Source organism: Chrysochloris asiatica, unplaced genomic scaffold (genome assembly GCF_000296735.1).
Source record: "Chrysochloris asiatica unplaced genomic scaffold, ChrAsi1.0 scaffold00078, whole genome shotgun sequence".
Classification (NCBI taxonomy): Eukaryota; Metazoa; Chordata; class Mammalia; order Afrosoricida; family Chrysochloridae; genus Chrysochloris; species Chrysochloris asiatica.
Window position 1 is genome coordinate 7,773,805 of NW_006408596.1, and position 14,970 is coordinate 7,788,774.

General features: G+C 40.3%; 1 protein-coding gene across 2 annotated transcripts in view; it reads left to right on the forward strand.

Annotated features, from left to right (window-relative positions):
• Window positions 1-14,970, forward strand: part of CIT (citron (rho-interacting, serine/threonine kinase 21)) — a 294,107-nt gene that overhangs the window by 223,192 nt on the left and 55,945 nt on the right. For both annotated transcript variants that reach the window (XM_006865452.1, XM_006865453.1), the window contains one exon: window positions 9,080-9,133. In XM_006865452.1, coding sequence (XP_006865514.1) covers window positions 9,080-9,133 — 54 coding nt within the window. The remainder of the gene's footprint in view (window positions 1-9,079; window positions 9,134-14,970) is intronic.

A 14,970-nucleotide genomic window follows, 5' to 3' on the forward strand; every position in this document is an offset into this window, starting at 1 on the left:
CCTGCTTGTTTTTTATTGCAGTTAGCTTGATATATTTTTTTCCATCCTTTAACTTTTAGTCTGTTTTTGTCTTTATGCGTAAGGTGTGTCTCTTGCAGGAAGCATATTGAAGGGTCTTGTGTGTGTGTGTTTTAATCCATTCAGGCACTCTGTATCTTCACTGGTATATTTAATCCATTGGCATTCAGTGTAATTACCGATTGGTATGAATTAATTGCTGTCATTATATTAACTTTTTGTGTTGCTGTTCATTCCTTTGTACTGCATGCCTTCTTGTGCTGAGTTCATGTTTTTTGTGCTATTTCTTACCATTTTCTTCTTACTTTTAATATTTCCATGTCCTACTTGAAACTTCATTTTCGTGGTAAGTTGTGAAGTATTAACTTTCGTTGAGGTTACCCTACAGTCTATTAACTTTTCCCTCCATTTAAGACTGTTTATTGTATCCTGCAATTTATCTGACCTCCTCACTATCTGGATCTCTGTTCCTATATTTTTCCCTTCTTTGACATTGTTATTATTTTGATCTTGGATTGGCCTCACACGCCCTCTGAATTCATTGTTGTAATTTTGTTCTGTTCTGAACTCTGCTATCTTTTGACTGAGTTCTGTTTGTTTTGACTGAGTTCTGTCAATCTCTGTTTGTTGTCTGTTCTTTTTGGGTTTCGGTTCAAAGAACTCCTTTTAGGATGGTTTTGAAGTGCTGGACTGGCGTTGACAAATCTCTTAGCTTCTATTTATCCTGGAATGTTTTGATTGCACTATCGTATTTGATTGACAGTTTTGCTGGGTAGCCGATTCTAGTTTAGCAGTTTCTTTCTTTTAGGGTTTTATATATGTCTCCCCATTGCCTTCTTGCCAGCATGATTTCTGCTGAGAAGTCAGAGCTTAGTCTGATTTGCTTGCCTTTGTAAGTAACATTTCTCTTTTCCCTGGCTGCTTTTAGGATTCTCTCCTTGTCTTTGATTTTGGAGAACTTGATTATGATTTGTCTTAGTAATTTTCTTTTGGGGTCTATCCTTCCTGGGGTTCATTCAGCTTCTTGAATGCTTATCTTCTCATCCTTCAAAATGTTAGGGAAATTTTCTTCCAGTAGTTCCTCAACTATCTCCTTTGTGGACTTCTGTGATTCTTCCTATTTCGGAATGCCAATAATTCTTAAATTTTTCCTCTTCATGTTATCCAGCATGAATCTTAGATTCTCTTCAGATTTTCTTTATCCTTTTTTTATGTTTGCTCTTCTGTTTTAGCAGTATTGAGAGATTTGTCTTCCAGCACTCTGATTCTGGCTTCTGTCTCTTTAATTCTACTCCTTTGCCCATTCAGTGTATTGTCCATTTTTGATATTTTATTATTTATCATTTGGACCTCTTTTTGCAGGTTTTGAATTGTTTCCAGTGCTATATCTATCTTGTTTGATTGCTCCTGTAGCACTTTACTGACTTCCTTGTTTTCCTCCACCCCTCTGTGGAACATTTGGATTTGTCTCCATATCATTCTTCTGAATTCTTTCTCAGGTAGATCCAAATCCTGCTCTTCTTCTAATGGGAATTCTATGTCTGCCTCCAGCTCATTTCTCTCAGTTGCTCTTTTCTGTCTTTGGACATGTACTGAGATCTTTTGTTGTTTTTTTTTTTCTTGGACATTTTCAATAGTTTGATGCATTTTCAGTGATTAAATGAATGTATGTTCCTGTGTTGTTAAGCTTACTGAGTTTCTCCTAGTGGATGTGATCTGGAGATAAGCTTCCCTTTTCATGTGTAATGCCTAGCAGCTGGTATTGGCTCCTTTTCAGATGTTGGGATATTATGGGGTATTATTGTAGCTTGGCTATATGGCCACAATTTCTGTCTCTTCTTGGGTAAGGTAGGGAGCGAAAGCTCCCACCCCCAGGGAAAAAGTGACACCAAAATGCCAAGAAACAGAAAGAATATAAAAGCAGAGACAAAAACCACCACTCAAAAACAAAAATAAAACCTTAGCCGACAGATCAGTGTGCATACACAGTAAAAATCTCCAGCGGTGGGTGGAGGTGTCCACTCACTCAGGCCCCTCTAGTCACCACCGTGGAGGTGCACAGATAGATATTGAGAAATGAATGGAAGAAAGAGTCTCTACTGTTTTTATCTCTGCTGGTCAGTTAAGTGTCTGCGTATGCACAGCATAATTCTTGAAATAGCTGTGTCCTTGTATATAGTAGCTGGTATTGGCTCTTGTCTTTTATGTTGGGGTTTTACAAGGTGCACATGTGGTTTGTCTCTATGGTCAAACTTTCTGCCTCTTGTTAGGTAAGGCAGGAATGAAGGGTCCCACCCAAGTCAACTTTAAGGCTTAGTCCCAGAGTCAGCCGTCATAAGAAGTAGCCAAAGAATTAGTTTGTGAGACTGTTGGGGCTCCCAGGACAGTCTCCCTGTGCCATGGGAAAAACTGTGGGCACAATGCCAGACCCATTTGGGGGTACATTCCCACCTCCCTGAAGGTGTCTGGCCTGGGCAGAGAGGGTGCGACAGGGGGGAGAGGATTAAAGAAAAGTGAAAAATAGGTCACATCTCTTTTTCCAGATGCCACTCCGTGGTTTTTAGCACCATATCACTGTATCAGTCTGGCTGTGACACCACCCTCTGATCTCATCCCAGGTCGAGGGGCCCACAGGCAGCATCCCGATTGATTCAGAAATCGCAGTGCTTTCCCTCTACAGTCAGGTTTCTCCACTGGTGAGCGCGGGAAACTGATGCCCCTCTCATATTATATCCAAAGCTCTGGAGCTGCTCTGGGAAAGTGCCTTCTCTGTTTTTTTCATGCATACACCCCCCCACTGGCTTTTAAGCAGATGTTAATCCGCTTCATGTATTTGATTTTGTCTCCTTATTCTTCCTATTGTTGATTTCTAATTCTATAGCATTGTGATCTGAGAAACTGGTTTGTAGGATTTTGATGGTTTAAAATTTATTGAAACTTGCTTTGTGGCCTAACATATCATCTATTCTGGAGAATGTCCTGTGTCCATGGGAAAAGAGTGCGTATCATGCTGTTGTTGGGTTGAGTGCTCTATATAAATCTGTGAGGTCAAAGAATTTAATTTGTGTGTTTTGAGGCTCTTACATTGGGAGCATAGATATTTATTATTGTTAAATCCTCTTTTTCAGTGTACCATTTAATCATAAGATAATGCCTTTCCTTATCTCTTATGCTGATTTTTGCCTTAAATTCTATTTTATCAGAGATTAATATTGCCACTGCTGCTCATTTTTAATTGCCATTTACTTGGTAATTTCTTCCCATCCTTTACTTTTTAATCTGTTTTTGTCTTTGAGTGGAAAATGTGTTTCTTGTAGACAGTATATTTCTTATCCATTGTGCTACTCTCTGTTTCTTGACTCTTGCATTTAATCCTTTGATGTTTAGCATAATTATTGATAACTAGAATTGATTGCATCCCTTTGCTGTGTGTGTTTTTTTGGGGTTCTGCTGGTTTCTTTGTTCCTAATTTTTTCCTGTGATGAGTTAAAGTTTTTGGTGTGCTTTTTCTCATCAATTTCTTCATAATTTTAATGTTTTATTTCCCAAATCAAAACCATCTGCTGTATCTTGAAATCTCCTCGATGTCTTCGACATTTGGTATTCTGTAGCTATACTTTTCCCTCTTTTAGCTCTGTTGTTGTCTTCGTTATCTATTGATATCTCTGGTTCCCTATCTTCAGTCTTGTAGTTATGTTTTAGTCTGGACACTCTGTTCCTGGATTGAATTCTGGGTGGTGCTACCATGTATGTCCATCTATGGTGGTTGCCTGCTGTTGTTGTTTCTCAGTCCAAAGGACTCCCTTTAGTATTTTTATAAAGTTGGCTTTAATTTCTATTTATCTGGAAATGTTCTAATTTCACCATCATCTTTGAGGGACAGTTTTTCTGGGCATATTGTTCTTGGTTGGCAATTGTTTTCTTTCAGAGTTTTGTTTATGTCTCCCCATTGCCTTCTCGCTTGCATGTTTCTGCTGAAAAGTCAGAACTTAAACTTACTGGTTTTCCTTTGTAGGTAATTTTTCATTTTGCCTCAAGCTGCTTTCAGGATTCTTACCTTGTCTTTCATTTTGTAGAGTTTGATTATGATATGTCTTCGTGATTTTCTTCTGGGGAGTCTTGTTTTGGGGGTTTGTTCACTGTTTGAATACGTATCATCTCTCCTTTCATGATATTAGGAAATTTGTCTTCCAGCAGCTCTTCGACTATCTTTTATGTGGTTTTCTTTGTCTCTTCCTGTTCTGGAATTCTCGTTACCTGTAGGTTACTCCTCTTTTTGATGTCTGTCCTATAAGAATCATAGGCTTTCTTCAGACTTTTTAATTCTTTTTTTTGATTGTTCTTCTGTCTTACTAGCGTTAAGACATTTAGCTTCAGGTTCACTAATTCTGGCTTCCATTAATTCAGTTCTACTGCTTTGCCCTTTCAGTGTTCTGTCCATTTCTGATATCTTCATATTGATACTCTGAATTTCTATTTGCAGATTTTTTTTTTTTTTTGTCTCCAATGCTATATCTCTTTTTGTTTGATTGTCCCTATAGCACTTTTCTGTATTCTTATTGGTTTTCCTTAACCTTTATATTAAACATTTGGATATACCTCAATATCATTATTCCTGTATTCTTTTTCAGGTAGTTCCAGTGTCTCTTCTTCCTCAAAAGCATTTTCTAGCTCTTTCTTTCGATCATTTGCTTGAGCTACTCTTGTTTCTTCATGTGAACAGAAATTTTCTGCTTTCTAGGCACTGTGGTATTGATGTATTTGTATTAAATTGATGAATATGTGTTGGTATATTCTTAGGCAATCACCAATTGCCTCCTGGTGGGTGTGATCAGGAGATGAGCTTCTTTGTGCACTGTTAGTTTAGTTCAGTTCAGAATGGATTTACCTAATGTTGTTTGTAGTTGCTGCTCTGTTCTTTAGCAGTGGGTATTGGCTATTGCCCTGTTGGGGATGGGTGCAGTGTAGAGGGTATGGCTGTGTTTGGCTGTATGGCCGCAGTTGCTGGCTTTGTCATGTGATACGAGAAGAAGGAAAACAAACTAACAAACCAGCCTACACAGCAAAAAATTAAAGTCAATGGCTTTCTCTCCTCTAATAAATAAGTGGTGTGCTGTGCTTCATACTTGCCTTTTGCCTTCACAGCAGTCTGAGAAAGTGTAAAATGGCCATGCTGTGACCAGCATGCCCACAGAGATCACCTGTTACCTTTCCTTCCATTTTTTCTCCATCCCATGTGTCTGTTCAACCTCATCTCCTACTGAGAGCCTGTCTGTGGTTGCCCAGGGTTAACTTTGCAGATTTGGATAAGAGCATGCCCTAGTGGGGTTATTGTATTTAGCATTTCCCTGGGGCTCACAATCTTTGAGTAACTCTGACCACCTGAAAAGTGAGAGTTTATCTGGGGTTGTACACTGGTCATAAAATAAAATAAAATTGCACCTTTGTCTCCATGAGCCACAGTTAGGAAAGTTTCTGCATTATGAATATACTTACTTTTCTCTAAAGCCGTTCATAAATTTGTCAACGTGACTGTGGCAGGTTTTGTCAATGCCGCTGCTCGTCAGTCACCTGTTCTTTTGCCATGTCTATTTAACTCTGTCTCCCAGTAAGCCCTTGATCCACTTGTCTATCCCTTCCTTTGGAGCTTAGAGTCCTAGGATTGTCCTCTGTGTCTGCCTGGTTCAGTTTCCCTTACCCTTGCTGCAGAGAGCCCACATACCCTTTTGGTCTAGTCCACCATCTTTCTCCTCCACAGCAGAGTCAGTTTTACATACTGTAGTTACACTTCATAATCAGTAATCAATCTACAGCCATAACTAAATCATTACATTATATCATCAAAAAGAATTGCCTTTTGATGAGCTGGAATGTCCAAAAGTGCCATAATGGGTAATTTTAATGGAAATGATTCAGAATTACTGATTGAAATTTCAGATTACAGTACGACAGGTGAGTTTTGAATGGTGTGGTGTTACTGGGAAACTTTACTGTTACTAGGAGAATAGAACAGGGCTGCCTACCCCCATCCAGCCAGTGGTCTTTTTTTATAATCACCACTTAAGCTGTGAAGAATGAAAATGTTGGCTTCAATCTCAGTGTTCTATATCTGACTTTCAGAGGGTTCAGAGCAAATAACCTTGTAGAACAAATATAGGTAAGTAACAGCGTACTGGATATCCTGCCTGTTTTTTGCAAATAAGGTTTTGTTGGAACACAGCTGTCTGTGGATTGTATAGCTATTGCCTGTAGGATATTTTGTAGGATAAGTACTGGACTGCTAACCAAAAGGTTGGTGGTTCAGACCTACCAGTTGCTTCTCAGAAACCATGTATAGGGCCAGTGTGAATCAGAATCACCTTGATGGCACTTAACAGCAACTTGTGGACTCTGAGGGCCGAGTTGCGTAGTTGTCACAAAGAACATTTGGCTCACACATCCAAAAGGGTGTTATGATCTGGCTCTTTAAGGAAAAGTTTGTTTTTTTGTTCTTTAGGCAGAATTCTTGTCTTTGTCATTGGTGATCATTTAATGCATTTGAGAGTTTGGGTGGTCATTGGTCCTAGCAGAGAATGGGCTTTTGCTTGGTTCTGGATGGCTTTCAGCAGCTGTAGAGTTAACCATGTCCCTACTTGAACACATCATATTCTTGCCTCATTAAACTACCTAATCTCTCTTACTGTGGCTGAGCAATAGCTATACAATCCACAGTTTTTGGTGGGGGAAATTTTTTGTCTATAAAATTAGTCCATGAAAATATGGTCTGATTACTTGGAAAGTTGATTGTGATTTATAACTTTTAAATTTATGAATCTGTGATTTTTTTATGCAGTTGTTCATTTTTGCTTTGTTTTGCCACTGTTTCCTCTTCCTCTGTGTAGATCTAGATTTCTGGTTATTTTTTACTTTTGCCTAGAGGAGTTTCCTTAACATTTTTTACAGTGCAGACTGGCTGGTGAAGCATGCCTTCAGCTTTTGTATCTAAAAAGTCTTTGTTTCACCTTTATTTTAGAAAGATATTTTTGTTGGGTATAGAATTCTGGGTGGACTTTTTTTTTCTTTTCATTTTTAGTTTGAAGATGGTGCTCCATTGTCCATATTCTAGCTTGCTTTTCAGGAGAATTCTACTATAATTCTTATTTTTATTGTTCTTTGTGTAAGTTTGTCTTCTTCTCTGGCTGGTTTTAAGACTTTCTCTTTATCGATAGTTTTAAGCTCTTTGATTGTGATACATTTTGGTGTAATTTCCAACAGAAATCAAGTCATGTCACTCCTCTTCTTAAAAACCTTAGATGGGCTTCCAATTAATTGCATTTTAAATGAAACTCAGATTCTTCCCTAGACCTACAGGATTCTTCCTGGTCTTACCTCTATCATCCTGGGCCACTTTTTCTCTCTTGCTATACTCTAGTAAAATGGATTTCTAGAGATTGTTCAACCACACCCCATGGAGGAATACATTTTACCTTGTAGTCTAATGCAGAGAGCATGTATACTGTATCTCATCAATAGTTTTTGTTGTTGTAAGTGCCGTTAAATCGATTCTGGCTCATAGCAATTCTGGATACGGTTTCCAAGGAGCAGCTAGTAGGTTTGAACCACTAACCCTACAGTTAGCAGTCCTGTGCTTAAGGGTCTGAAATTGGGGTGCATCTTACATTCGGTGGGCAGTACTTTTTCTGTCACAACATTGAGTAAGATGACAGGCTATATAATAGATCGCTACGTACCTTTGATGAATTATGGCATCTGAGACAAATGTTTCCCACATCAGTGCTTACCTTTATTAGCCAAGATACATTTGAGTGCTTACTGTTCTGTACTGTTTATTGGATAACACACACCAAAACTCCCACTCGTCGTAGCTCGCTACTGGGCCACAGCTTGACGTTTAGAACACTCTGCTGCCCCCACACTATTGTTTGTTTGTTCATCAAAAGCACCAAGCACTATCCTGACTCAAGGTTTTGCAAAGGCTGTTCCTTCTGCCCTGACCTGTGTTTGTGTGGCCACTCCTCATCACCCTGCAGGTTCCAGTGAGGCCTTCCCTGACCACAGGTCTCAGTCCGTTCCTCTTTGCCCCCTTACTTTTTTCTTCTGGGCTGTTTCCAACATAGCATTTCTGACTTTGTAGTCATGAACTTGTTTATTTTGTCTTTCCTCATCAGAATGAAGGCGGAGACCATTCTTCCTTTATCCTAGCACAGCACCTGGTATATAGTATGCACTCAAAAAATGCTTGGTGACTAATGAATGCTATTGTTTTTAGGGCAGCTCTGCTTTGCAGAAAGCCTATATATTTTCTTCAAGGTCATTGCTAGGTTTCCTGGACTTCAGCAGCTTTTGGTTTGAAAGAACAGTTCTCACTTGGTCCTTTATGGATATCCATGTGTACCCCCACGTATGTGTGCATTTTTGTTGGCCTGTCTCCCTGTCTTTCTGTCTCAGGGAGTAGGTTGAGGAAGGATGGGCCAGTTAGCAAGAAGAGGGAAGGGTTTTTCCTCTTTTCAGAAAGGGGAAAATAAATGAAGAAGTGTAAACAATTCATCATTTGCTGTTGTGTGTGTGTATGTGTGTGTTTTAATTTTTTTTCTCCTAGTAGTCCCTTGTTGTTGTTGTTAGATGCTATTTAGTCAGTTCTAACTCACCGCGACCCAATGTGGCAGAGTAGAACGGCTGTAATTTTTATGAGAGCAGATCGCCAGGTCTTTTCTCCCATTGAGTCGCTGGGGAGGTTTGAACTGCCAACCTTTTAGTTAGTAGCCAAGCACTTAACCTTTATGCCACCAGCGCTCCTTTAGTTAGTCCCTACGTGTTAGGTAAGTGGTACATAAATTTGTAAGGTTTGTACGTGTCTAAATAGTATCATGTGTTCCTATACCTTTATTTCTCATGTTGGGGGTGACTTGATTAATTTGTTCTTTGACAAACAGGTGCTGAGGTTGCTGCAAAAGCATATTTTGCTTTCTAGGCAAATTGCTGTTCTCTGTATTTTATCCATAGGATGTAGGATTGTTCTTCTACCCTATGAAAAATTTACAATCAACTTCTTACCTTTTAGGCACATAGAGATGAAATCCAGCGCAAATTTGATGCTCTCCGTAACAGCTGTACTGTGAGTATTAACCAAAGGTGGTTGAACTGATGTGAAGCTACAGCCAAGAAGGAGAGGGGGACATCACTGTATAATATAAGCAATAGACTTTTGACACGGATTCTCAGCCTGAAGTGCTTAATGTGGTCAAACTAATTTGGATGTTGTGAGCCCTAGATAACCCGTGTCTCAAGTTTCTGACAATTCTTAAAAATTAAAACCATTCTTCATGTGTGGGGAAGGAGGGCAGTTGGAATGGTCAAAATAATGTGCTCTGCAGAACCACTCATCGGTTTCAGTAGCAACAACAGTCCCAAGACAGCTCCCTGCACCTGCGTCAGTGTACGCGATTCAGAGCCAGCCTGAGCCAGAGACTGTCCAGGTGCCAGAGCACTGACCTCTGTGGGAATCCTTTGTCCCCCATCTCTGCAGGGAGGAAAAACCACCCAGGTCTTCCCCTGCAGACGTAGACATTTTTACTTGCTCATGTGCAAATTCAGCGTCTTGATCTCTTTGGGAGACGTTATTTATACTGATAAAAGTAAATCCTGTGAATGTCATTAGTGGGGTACGTAATAGGGCAGAGTCCTTGGAAATGCCATCTATTTTTGATCTTGCCAGAGAATGAAAAATTGGAATAAGCCCCTAGCTAAGAAGATGAAGATGATGTTGTTTCGTTGTGGTTCCAACTCTTTTTTCTGGTCTTTTTTATCAATGTTACTTACTACCTTCTCAGTTTCTCATGCTCTTGTCCTTGCTTGTGTTATTGGATCTGTGGATTTCCAGACACTTCCCTTCTTCCCTCCTCCATGTATATCTTGTCTTTTCTTGTAATAAACTCTTTATCTCCATTGCAGTTATCATACATGGGAAGTTACATCCTGCCAGCATATGTTTTTATTCCTCCTTCATTTAGATTTAATATTATATGTTAAGTGTTGTCAGGTTGGTTTTAACTCACAGCAACCCAGTAAAAGGTTTCCGAGGAGGGACTGGTGAGTTTGAGCTGCCAACCTTGCAGTTCAAACTGACCTTAAGGTCGAGTGCTTATCCTACAGTGCCACACCAGGACTCCATACAGTATAATATATATACAGCCCTGGTGTGGCACTGTAGGATAAGCACTGGATGGCTAACCACAAGGTCAACAGTTGAAACTGCTGTGTAGGAAGCCCTGTGTAGTGTCACTATGGGTGGGAATTGATTCAATGGCATAGACAGCAGCAAGAAGTATATAAGGTGCCTCAATCTTAAGCACACAGACTGGTGGTATTTTTATGTGGGAACACGACAACCCAGATAATATACAGAATATTTTCCTTCCCCACGAAGTTCTCTCATGTCTGCTTCTCATCAGCACACCTTAAAAGGTAACCACAATTCTGACCTCTGTCATCGTTAGATTAGTTCTGCCTTTTCTTGACCTTCATGAAAATGGAATCGTAGACTCCATACTCTTCTGGGTTTGGTTTCTCTCATATAACATATTGTCTTTGAGATTTATACATACTGTGTCTGGTCAATAATTTGTTCTATTTTGTTACCATGGAATAGTCTACACTTGTTCATCCTTTGTCCTGTTGATGGACCTTTGTCTTGTTTCCCTGTGGGGCTATTGTGGGTAAGGCTGTCAGGAAACATTTGTGTATCTTGTACTGTCCTCTGATGAGTACACACCTCACACTGGAATGAGTTGTGCCCATGTTTGGCTCTCTTTGGCACCTGGCTGACTGAGTTTGGGTCTGCATTTCCTGAAGTCTGTGGCTGAATCAAGGAGCCCTGGTGGCGTGGTGAGTTGGGTGTTGGGCTGCAAGCTGCGATGTCAGCAGTTCCAGCACACCACTTGCTGTGTAGGGGAAAGATGAGGCTGTCTGCTCCTGTACAGATTGGTACCTTGGAAACCCTGAGAAGCATTTCTCCTGTGTCCTGAAGGGTGATTCTGAGTTGGAATTGATGGCGCTGGCAGTGGCTCTGGTTTGGTTTTATGGCTGAGTTGAGGAGGGCAGATCCACTTAAGAAATGGCTGCTGGCTTTCTCTGTTCTTTCCTGTTTTCCTTGAGGAGCTGGTGGGTTCTGTTCCCGTTTTCTTCTGACCTAGTTTTTAAAAATATTATGTCTATTGTCTTGGTTTCTAATTTTAAACATGAATTATGCCTGTATTAATACATGCTCAGAAATGATGACTGAATCAAATATAGATGACTGTTTCTGATTTTTTTATTACTCTTTTTTTCTAAAATAAACCCGGGTGCATTTGTATGTGTGCATTAGTAATCCCGTTCTATTTACCTGGAGTTCTCTTTTCTCCTTTTTAGCCCTTCAACATAAAAATTGTAAAAAAAAGTTTTGAATATGGCCCTCTTGGGGTATAATTGATGTATGAAAAGCTGATAAAATTTGACATGTGTACATACCTGTGATACCATCAGAACAATCAAAATTATGTATATACATCATCCCCAAAGTTTCCTTATAACCCTTTGTAATCTACCCCCATCTCCAGTTTTTCAATTGGAAGTTGACTTTAATAGACGGGCGTGGTGCTACAGGATATGCACTGGACTTCTAACCATAGGGTTGGCGGTTGAGACCCATCAGCCACTCATTGGAAACCCTATACAGTGTCAATACAAATCAGAACCAACTTGGCATGTGCTGACACCACCACTAATGCAAGTGTAATCCTTAGGTGGGGCAAATGATCACGTGCTTTCCTGCTTACACGTGCTTCAAACCCACCTAGAGGTGCCTCAGAAGACAGACCTGATGATCTGCTTCCAAAAAGGTCACAGCCTGGCAGGCTTAGGGATGGAGCAGAGTTCTCCCCTACACACATGGGGTCACCACAAATTGAAATCAACTGAATGGCATCTACCACCACCACTGTGGTGCTAAAGTAATTTGGTTTAGTTTCTTAACACGTATAACTTTCATACTCTCCTTAGCCCTCATATTTACTTTTTCTGGGACTAGTGGCTTTTAATCCTTGTAGTGTTTAGTTCTGCTGTTCTATGGAGACACTATGTGACTTAGCGATCCCAGTCATGGAGGGTCTGGCAGACTGGGGTTCGATTACTAATTGCCCTCATACTTATCTTCCTGACCATTTGTTTCTGTACCTGTAACATGGGTGGTGATGTTGTAGGTGCTCACTTTTAATACACCATTGAAAACACAGTGCATCATTAATTTTGTTACTACTCTTTGGGATCTGGGTAAGTGGAGAAAGACACTTTCTTAGTTCTAAGATACCTTTGTATTTGAGAAACATTGTAAAACATGCTTTGGTAATCATTAATCCCTGCCTCATGTGGTTGATGGGAGAGTTAAACACCAATGCCAGCAGAATGCCGACCCCAGGGCCCGACACAGAGAGGGCTAAGCAGTGTTGGTGACTGTGGTTTGGATTAAGCCTGTGAGAGGCAGAACTTAACAGGACTGCCTAGTCTTTCTGGGTCTTGTAAATATCCCGCCTTTGACAGAGTGCACTCTAGCCACTTTCAGCCCCTTTCTATTTAGTAAGAAATATTTGAGTTTTCCTTCTGGCAGGTTTCCACCTTACATTGGGTTGCAGTGTTCGTGGGTTGTTGGTGGTGGTAGTTCCAACTCATGGCAAACCTGGATAGGATTTCCGAGGCTGTAAATCTATACAGGAGCAGAAAGCCTCATCTTTCTCCCGCGGAATGGCTGGTAGTTTTGAACTGCTGATCATGAGGTTAGCAGCCTGACTCTTAACCACGGTGCTCCCAGAGCTTCTTCGTGGGTTACCTGTACAATATTATTTTATCATTTGAGACTTATGGCATGTTTCTTGGTCTGGAAAGCTGTTCTGTTACTTTTAGAAGTTTGGGGGAAAAAAAGCAGAAATAGTTGGTCCCAATTATACTCATGCAAACTTAAAGGCTACATTTAAGCTGCTTTGGGAGAGAGAGTGCTAGATACACCTTTCTTTCCCCATCTGCTCCAGATTACCCCTTCATTCCTGGTGAGCACTCCCTTAGTAACCCAGTTGATGGGAGCTCCCAATTAGCAGCTTGGAGAAATCTCATGAACAATTAGATCTCCCAGCTCAAACCATTTCTATATTTTGAAGAGATTTTTTTTTTTCTTCAAAGAATTGCATTCAATCTGGCACCTAAAACCCTACCTAAAAGTCTGTTTTGGAGGAGAGTTGGTGGGCAAACATATGACACAGTTTTAATTATGAATCAATCTGTCAGCTATAAGATTAAAAATAAATAATATGCAAATAGCCGCCTTCAAGAAGGAGTGAAGCATTAAAATAGGCCTTCAATCGTGTATCCCTCCAGCCTGGTAGTCATTATTTCGCTGGTCTCTTTACCTACGACATGCCTGGACATGCCTTGGGAGCGTCTCTGAACCAATCCCCGTTAACATGAGAAGTTAGTAACATCTGCTTCTCAGAACCATCAGGACTACACCCCAGCCTTGAGAAGGCAACAGATAACCCCGAAAGAGTTGTGGTGTTGCTGTTGACATTAGAATGGATTGGCTTTTAGATCCCTGTTCTTTCTGAGAATCTCTTACTCACATCAAGATTTCTTATCTCTAAAAAAGACTGGCAACCTGAATTATGAAGCTATCGCCCTCATCCTTTTACTGCTAAGATGGAATCAGTCTTTCCAGTTTATCTTTCTTACCCTCTCTCTGTGGGACTGGAATATTAGCAGACACATACGTAACTAACGAATCCATTGCCCATGGTGTGGAGAGAATAGAATTGTGACCACAAAGTAGATCCAAGAATTCTCCTGACACATTGTGCTGGTGTTGTTACATGCCATTGAGTCAGTTCATAATGATCTTGTATAGGGTTTCCAAGGAGCAGGCTAGTGGGTTTGAACCATCCACTTTGTAGTTAATAGTCCAGTGCTTATCCTACAGCGCCACACCAGAACTCCCCTCAAACACTGTTGTTGTTAAGTGCCGTGAAGTTGGTTCCAACCCATAGCAACCCTGATAGGGCTTCCGAGAAGCAGATAGTGAGCTTGAACCACCGACCTTGCAGTTCAAAACAAACTTGCAGTCCAGCACATTAAACCACAGAGCCACACCACGTCTCCAGTATGGTTCCAAATCAAGAAACATTAACCCATATGGTAAAGATAGTTGCTGCTATCATTTGGGGTTTCAAGGACCTGAAAGAAACAATGTGTAAACACTGAATCACTCTTGCTATTTTAAAGGTGTAGAAGTGGAAACAGAGTGCCCGGGTTTAAATCCTAGCTTGTGCAAGTTACTTAGCCTCTCTGTTTAAAAGGCTAGTTGTGAAGATTGTCCTCACTCTGTCTATATTTCTCTGTATATGTATTTCTATCTATCGCTGTTTCTATGTTTATCTGAATCCTGAATCGACTCATTGGTACTTAACAACAACAACTCTATCTATATCTCTCTGTCTTTATCTCTGTTTCTATTTGTATCTGAACCACCTCATGGCACTTAATAACATCTCTGTCTCTATCTAGCTATCTGTATCTGTTTCTCTCTCGCTTTCTCTATATATCTGTTAATGTAGTAGTTACAAATCTGGCTGCAAACCTTAAGGTTAGCAGTTCAAAACTACCAGCTGTTCCATGGGAGAAAGATGAGGCTTTCTGCTCCTATAAAGATTTACAGCCTTGAAAACCCTGTACAGGGTCACTATGACTTGAAACTGACTCCATGGCACATAACCACCACCACCACCATATTTCTCTATCTCTTTATTTCTATTTATCTCTCTCTGTTCTGTACATTTCTCTCTCTATTTCTGTATCCTATATCTAAGGAGCTCTGGTAGCGTAGTGGTTACGAATCGGGCTGCGAACCTTAAGGTCAGTGGTTCGAAACTACCA